Genomic DNA, 8,230 nt, shown 5'->3' with positions numbered 1-8,230 from the left:
GACGGGGCCGCACAGCGATGAATTTGCGGACGGTCCTCACCTAATTTTTTTTCCCATCATTTAGGCCTGTTCTGATTGGATTGGAGTTTTTCCTTTGGAATTAATTTCATCAAAGGGGATTGCCATTCCTTTGTTTTGTTGACACCATCATCATCATCATGTCCGAGTCTACTTTTCTTGGCTGAAACCCGAGGCAAGTGAGAAATTTGAGAGAAAATGGAGGCCTGGCCGACGTCTTGGGACCGCCAGCCGCCCGTCAATGCAAGGATATGGATTTTGTTTTAAGACATACACCAATGGTCCCACGTGCAACAGGCCGGGTTAAAAGAAAGGAAGAAAAATGCAGCAGATAAAATTCACCACTAAGCACTAGAGTCGACACAACATCTTCACGCAATACTTCAATTGACACTACTGTCTTGCTGAGGAAATAAATTGATGTAATTAATTTTGCAAGTAACGTAGGGAAATCAGTTTTGTTACCGACTGGTAACTTAGATATACATATGCCTCTAATGCCACCGTTGTTTTCAGGTAATCTAAGTAGGACACAACAGCGCAGGAGGACTAAGCGTGACCCATGCGATGCATTTGTTCACAGACAAGATCAAGCAAGCCATCTTCATAGCAGCAGCCACGCTCCCGTTTGGCTTCCAGACAGAACAAGACACCAAAGATGTGATTCAAAATTCCCCAGATGCTTTCTAACAACAACTTTGTTTAAATATCCCTCTTATGTCTGCGAGCAAACGGTAGCATGTCCTAATATTTGACTGAAAATCAACAGGGAGTACCTGATTTTTCAGAGTTTGGGGATGTGTATGACCTCAACTTTGGTCTGGGAGAAGATCATCCACCTACAAGCATGGCACTAAGAAAGGAGTACCAGCGCACAATTCTCCAGCTCCTTCATTGTTAACATCTGTGCAGGACTCCACACTTGCTTCCATTCTGCTGCGCCCATTTCCAGCCGTGCTTAGCACTGCAAAGTTTGGTTGCGTCGATGATGATGTCGAGAGCCCTGTAAACGCAGTCCATCGCGTGTACATAAAAATGGCAAATGACCGTACGTTGAAGCTGGAGCAGCAGGAGGCCATGATTCATCGTTGGCCACCAAGAAAGGTGATGGTCATGGACACTGACCACAGTCCTTTCTTCTCTGCACCAGAGCGTCTTTTGGAGCTGATCCTCGAGTCACTGTGACCGGTGGTGGTGAACCGTATCCGCAATCCCAGTGGAGGCTTGACCTGTTCATTAAGTTATGTTATACGCCAATTTGAGTTGTCGTATATCAACAGACTTTTTGTCAGTTGTCCACCACAAAACATAATTTTAAAGACAAATTAGATAAATATATGTATACATTGAAAAGGAATAAGTGCATGTCTTTGTCATCTGTATACAGTACAAGGTTTTTGTGATGAAGCATGAACTACATTTGAGCCTTCAATATGCAACGAGCAACTGGAGTACAGAAAGATAACAAGGAGGAAAAAAATTGATCAGGCCAGAAAGGCCAAACACCAATAAGTCACACACAACGCAATGCAAGGAGAAAAACTAGCTGGTCCACACAATTCATCCACCATCATCTACCATATTTGGCTATTTTGCATGCCAAAATCGTAGACATCGCTTAAGACCCCTCTATTTAGAATAGAACTCACTGGATGCCTGCTTGGTTTGACATTTGGAATTGGCCATGCAAATGCAGTCACCCTGCTGCATGTCCATCATATAGTTAATATCCATGGTAGAAAACTTAGATTGATAGGAAAAGGCCAGACTAATGGGCATGGCAAAGGAACATTTTGTGCTTGTTCACGGTGAAGGTCATGGAGCCTGGTGCTGGTTCAAGCTGCGGTGGCTCCTTGAGGGCTCCGGCTACCGTGTCACATGCATTGACCTTGCTGGAGGTGGCGTTGATCCTACCGATCCCAACACAGTCCGGTCGTTCAAGCAATATGACAAGCCGCTCATAGACCTCATCTCAATCTTGCCAGAGGGGGAGAAGGTATGTGCATTGTTATTCCTTTTTGCTAGGAAACTTATGTTAAATTATCGAGTAATATCTTGGCATATCAAAAGCTCAAATGATTTGTGCTATTTTGAATAAAAGGCATCAGATCAGATTACATGAAAGCAGGTGGAGCTGGTTTCAGCTAAATCTTAAGTGCACTTAAGTATTGATCCTTGTTGTATCTAGAATTATACCTGACGAAATTACACACTTGCTGTACGATATGAATACATGTCAGAAACTATAGTTGCTCCAGCAAAAATGCTTAAGGTAGTTAAGGAGCTTTTTACGACTAATGTTCAAATTGTGAAGAATAGAATTAGAGTAGCATGCTAACTCATTTCAATCTTATTCCAGGTGATTCTAGTCGGACACGGTGCTGGAGGGCTGAGTGTAATTCATGCATTGCATGAATTCGTTGACAGGATCAGTCAAGCATTTTTTGTGGCAGCTACAATGCTACCATTTGGTTTTCAAACTGATGAAGATAAGAAAGATGTAATGTTTTGGATATTCACTTTGTTCTCTTCTTAAAGCATAGATCCCCTGGCAACTGATGATTATATAACCCGTAAACTATACAGCAAATAAACATACATATAGAACAACATGAAGAACACAAACATTAAGATTTTTTTAAAATAAGAAATGTAATAACTCATATGAGCATCACGAAATTGCAATAGCTAAACTGTGCAAGATAAAAGACAGGGTAGATAAGGTGAACACTGTAAACAAGGCACCCAATATTTCCTAAAAAAGCTGACTTATTCTCAGCAAAAACATTTGCATGATAGATATTAAACAGAAAGTACATGAAATTTTGAAAGAAATCTGGAACAGCTATATGAACTTACCATAATACGTGATGAATTTACTATATTTAATTTTCTGTTATAATACTATGTGTAACTAATATATTCTTTGCCATTAACATGTAACAGGGATTACCAACTTTGCCTGAGAACGAGATTGAATTGACATTTGGTGCAGCAGCAGATGATCCTCCAATAACCGTTGCCTTGAGACCAGAATTCCAGCGTGATCGACTATCCCAACAAAGCCCTGAAGAGGTATTATACATGTATATTGTATGAAATGTGCCTTGCGAGAAAAAGTCAACATTTCTGGGCGTCTGCTCATCAAAACCCCTCCTTTACTAAACTCCTGATTATATCACCAAAATCTAAATGCAGTATTACAATAATCCAACTTCTAAACGGATATTGTTCATGATTTCTCGTTCATATTTCTTGAGCAACCATTTCCTGACAAACCAGACATCTGCTCCAATGAAGAGGTGAATACAGATGTAAAATTTACTTATACATATTATTTTATTTGGTAGGAATCAGTCCTTGCTTCAATGCTGATGCGACCGTGGCCTGCAACAGCTATTAGTAGTGCAAGCTTTGAAGGAGATGATGAGAGATTAAATCGAGTCAAACGAATTTTCATAAAGACAGAGCGTGACCATATGCTGGACCCTGAACAGCAAGATTCCATGATCAAGAAGTGGCCACCCAGTGAAGTTTTAGTCATAGATACAGATCACAGTCCCTTCTTCTCTGCACCAGAACAACTCTTTAATTTAATAGTCAAATCACTCTGATGCAAATATGCAGAAAGCTACAGACTAGGCCTTCCTGAATTCTTGTAACATTATCAACACATAATAATCAGCATTAGATTTAGGATCTCACATTTGTGAAACATGTTTCTCAGTAAATATTCAAGGTACATGTAAATCTGAATAAATGGTTTAAGGTTGCAAGTAAAACATGGTCTAGTTCCATTTTAGACATGCTCACATGCCATTAAGATAAAAAAAAAAGCAAAAATACAAATGCCAACTTAGACGCGGTTTTAATCGCAGAGGATTGAGATCCATATAATTTTGGCTGGTCTGTGTTAATCTAACAGAGGGGGTCTTTTATGAATTCTTGCTGCCCTGAAGAACATACGGTTTTATGAATTTTTACATACCTGTAAGGAAGCATTCTGACATCTCTAAATGTCCTCAGATGATGCCATGATCGGCAACAGAACTTTCACTTCAAACAATTTCATGACAGACAACCAACTTATGGTATATAAATGATGAAAAAACAGTCTGTGTGTAAACAAGAGAGTACTCCATTAGGTACAGATATCATTATAATGCAGTTAGGTAAATGCATGATGGAAGGATGGAATTTCATCACACAGTTTAATATTTACCTTTTGTTTACATGACAGAATATTAGTTTCGAGACCAGAGATATCATCAGTGCCTTACAATTTACACATGTAACATTCAAATTTTCAGAGAGATCTTTGGCTTGAAAATAGAAAACTTGGAACATGGACTGTAGTTGGGGAAAAGGGTTTCGCATGGCACCCCCACTTTTCGTCTCACTGGTTTCAGACTGTTTTAGCATGTTTAAGTGAGGATGGTGAATTGGGGAAATGGCCCAGCCCATGAGTATAAAGGGCAGCCCATGTAAAGGTCGGAAGGTCTAGTTGTAAATTTTGTACCCACCAGGGGCTTAGGGGCTAATTGCCACCTGCATCCTCCTCTATATAAAGGATCCATGGGGTATTGAGGAGGGGACTGACCTTGAGCACTCCACACTTCCCCCTAAGTTGTGACTCCACTTCTCCATTATGTCTCTCTTCTCCTGTCTGGTGGAGTCAAATCCCCAACAACTGTGTCATATAAGTAGGGAGGCAGCACATTATCAACATTCCAGACTCCTTAAGTGATTTGCAAGCACATTTAATGTGGATGGTGATTTTGCGAAAATAACAGCATAACCATCATCCATGTGCTCTGCACTTTCAGGAAAGAGCTGCCAAACAAGGCAGCCTCCTCCAACCACTTCACTCTTCCAAGAGCTCAAGAAAATTGTGTAGACTGTCGCCATGAAAGATTCACGGAACTCGTTGCCAAACCTCCCATCCTTAAGTGATACCCCAAACTCACCGATCAGAATTGGCATCCCAAGCAAGTTGGCGGCATCATCAATATGTTATTGCATCCAGGTATTCACAAATTGGAGGTGACTGTCCTCTACAGAGTGAGGCAACCTGGGAAAAGGATCTTGGTCATGATAATCAATCTCATTTCATGAAGTGGCCATATTCACATTGGACTGAACCAGATGACTTACCAAGTGTCAGAATAAATATGAACAGAAGCCAAATTGATTCCCAGTGCACGATGGTTCCTGATAAAGTCTGTTCCAACAGTTCTAGAATAAGCATCTGGGTTCACATGCAAAAGTTCTGGAGTGGACGGACCATAAAACCCTTCAACACCAATCTCCAAAAGGTGCACAGGGTCTATAGACTTCACATAAGACGCCATCTCTTCTATCCATGCCTATGAGAAACGCCAAGTGTTAAAACATGTGCAGTATAAAGAATTAAAAGGAGAAAAAACAATACCAAACTAGTAGAACTAAAGTAAGGACCTGCAATGTGTCGCCCGATGGATCTGAATGGCATCGTGGCTCATTAATCAGCTCCCAAGCAAGAATTGTAGGATCATACTTGTAGACCTCATTTGTAATTGTATTTATTCTTGTCAGAACAGCCTAGGGAGTGAAAGAAAAATGTAACTGTCACGGTAAAGACATGACAGAAGGCGAGAAAACAAAACACAAGAAAATATATACAATTGCCGTAGCAAATTAGCTTTTATTAAAAACTCGAATCTTGAAGATATTAATATAACACGGCCCACTTCTCAATTTTGAGCCACGCGAGCAGAAAGTTTACCTTAACAAAAGCTTTGTAGTAGCTCTTAATCGTGGAATCAGAGAAGAAGTCGTCATCAGAAGTAAGATCCAGCCCAGCCTCCTTTCCCCACCTTACATACTGTCGTTTACCTCCGTAATCTTTCCAGTTATTACACAGCGACAGTATCAACCTCATCTTATGCTTTCTTGCCTCACTGATCACAAAATCTAATGCCTGACAGAAGTGGAGTTCTAAGGTCAGTTATCACTTATTAGTAACTACTACTGCATAGAAATAAACCTTTTTTTGAAGGGGATAGAAATAAACCTTTGATTGATAGATACAGAAAACATAATACAAAACCCCACGCCATGCATACTAATTGGACAAGGGCCATTAACTAAATCAAATGCAAATGCACAGCATGCGCATGAGAAGATTGCCAAATAAAGTGACAAAGCACCGTCACAAACACGGCACTCGGCCACGCATTTCATCAAACAAGTGCCGTAAACATCGCAAGGAGCCCGCGCTCACCTGGAAGACCCTCCTCGTCGTAGGAGAAGGGCTTCAGCTGCAGCGCGCGGTATCCCCCGTCGTTGAAGGCCCAGGTCCGGCACACGTTGAGCCCCGCGCCGGCGGCCTCGGCGAGGGCGGCTGTGACCGTGGGGCGCGTGGCGGGGTCGGCGGCGAAGTACATGAGCCAGTAGGTGTTGAAGCCGTGGACAATGAAGGGCCGCCCCGACGCCCGCAGGTGCGGGCCTTGGCGTTCCACCACCGCCCTATTCCCGGCGTCGTCCGGCGGCATGACGGAGATGCAGGAGGCGAGGAGGATGCAGCAGCGGATGAGCGACACGCGCGGCGTTGCTGGAAGCGGTGGCGCCACGTGGCGAGGGCACGTCGGATTCCACGGCGATTCCATTTCCATGGTGTGGTCAATGGTCAACGCCTCATCGGCTTCTCGAGGCTGTTTATTTGGAGGTTGACAGGTGGGGCCAACAACACAGTGGCAGAGGCCCAACCGCCCCAGGGAAAAGCGTTCATGGCGGCGACGGCGGCGCTCCGCTGCTGCTTCCCTGGCTCATCCCCTATCGGTAATGGCTTCGTCGTCAAGCCCTCCTCATCCAGGCGGGGCTGGTGCGCATATTCACATCTACCTGTAACCTGAATGCTGAATTAACTGAAGATGGGGACATAGCAATACGATTGACACCACCTGAACTGATTGTAGTTGCATAATCTGGTGAACAATCCATGATTGCAGTTGCAAAGGCAATTTTTTTCATCGCATGGCTTAAACTTTCGCTGGATTTCACAGGCACGACAGGATAATAGCAAGGCACAACTCGTCAGATGACATTGTGACCAAAATTGATTCGGCTCACCAGTCACCACCGCCCCAAAACAAAAACGAAATAATTTTTTTTGACAGTTGACACGATTTCAAGTAGCAAAGCTATCGACTAACCAAACTAAAGACGAAAAATTTCCGGCTCCGGCGAGAATAGGTCGTCGAGATCGCCGAGCTCGCCGAACTCCCACTGTCTCGCCGTCGGCGCCGGCGGCAGGCAGAACTCCAACAATTCGAAGGGCTCGTCCTCGAACCACCGCATCCCCGCCACCTCCTCATCTGCATCGACCACCGACGACGATTGGGTGGACGGAGGAGAGGCCGAGGAGGTCTCCGCCTGAGAGGATGATTGCGCCGGAGGAGGGATAGGAGGGATCGTCGTCGAGCCCGCCGGCGACGGCGCGGGCGAGACGGCGGAGGAGGCCACCGACGATGAGGAGGAGGATGTGGAGGCAGGGAAGTTGGTGACGGCCCGGCGGCCGCGGAGGCGGATCGCGGCGGCGTCGTAGACGGCGGCGGCCTCCTCGGCGGTGTCGAAGGTGCCGAGCCAGATGCGTTTCCCCAGGGTGGGGTCACGGATCTCCGCCGCGTACTTACCCCACGGGCGCTGGCGCACGCCGCGGAACCGGCGGCGACCCCTCCCCTGACCCGGCCGATCGTTGTCCATGGGCGACTAGAGTATGAGGTGAGCACGGCGCCGGCGGGATCACGAGGAGTGGAGGAAGGGGAAGGGAATCGGAGGAGGAGCGGGGGTCGGTGGTTTTGGGAGGGTTTTGGTTTGGTCGAGGGAGACAGAGGGTAGGTAGGAATCGTGGGCCGATATTTCACCCACAGGTCAGAGACTCGGGCTGAATTCTTCTGCTGTTGCGGTCCAGCTGCTCTCCGCGTCTCTTCCACGTGATTTTCACTGATTGGTAAGGTCTCGGATAGTTTACCAAGATGAGGTCCAACACTATTATTTGCAGTAAACGATAAATTAGAGATGCATCTTTTTTTTAAATAATAGAGATGCATTTTATACCTCATCTTATCTCCACCCGAGCCGAGTTGACAGAGTCAACCACCAGCGGAAAAGAAGCATCCAATCTTCGAATTCCACCGGATCTATTCTTCCCAAGGATAAATAAGAAATAACC

At 44.8% G+C, this 8,230-nt stretch overlaps 2 protein-coding genes and 1 pseudogene across 2 annotated transcripts; 1 reads left to right on the top strand and 2 right to left on the bottom strand.

Moving 5' to 3' along the window:
• The first annotated feature begins 1,789 nt into the window (after positions 1 to 1,789).
• LOC117834712 (methylesterase 17) lies at positions 1,790 to 3,632 on the top strand. Its single transcript, XM_034714239.1, has 4 exons — positions 1,790 to 2,014; positions 2,378 to 2,518; positions 2,965 to 3,093; positions 3,369 to 3,632. Exons 1-4 carry the CDS (start codon positions 1,790 to 1,792, stop codon positions 3,630 to 3,632), a joined length of 759 nt encoding a protein of 252 aa, XP_034570130.1.
• LOC117834711 (mannan endo-1,4-beta-mannosidase 8-like) lies at positions 1,970 to 6,818 on the bottom strand (annotated as a pseudogene).
• Positions 6,819 to 7,150: 332 nt separating this feature from the next.
• On the bottom strand, positions 7,151 to 7,943 carry LOC117834710 (uncharacterized). Its single transcript, XM_034714238.2, has one exon. It carries the CDS (start codon positions 7,759 to 7,761, stop codon positions 7,216 to 7,218), a length of 546 nt encoding a protein of 181 aa, XP_034570129.1. The 5' UTR covers positions 7,762 to 7,943; the 3' UTR covers positions 7,151 to 7,215.
• Positions 7,944 to 8,230: the final 287 nt, after the last annotated feature.

Source organism: Setaria viridis, chromosome 8 (assembly GCF_005286985.2).
Source record: "Setaria viridis chromosome 8, Setaria_viridis_v4.0, whole genome shotgun sequence".
NCBI classification, from domain to species: domain Eukaryota; kingdom Viridiplantae; phylum Streptophyta; class Magnoliopsida; order Poales; family Poaceae; genus Setaria; species Setaria viridis.
This window is presented reverse-complemented; position numbering and strand designations above follow the sequence as displayed.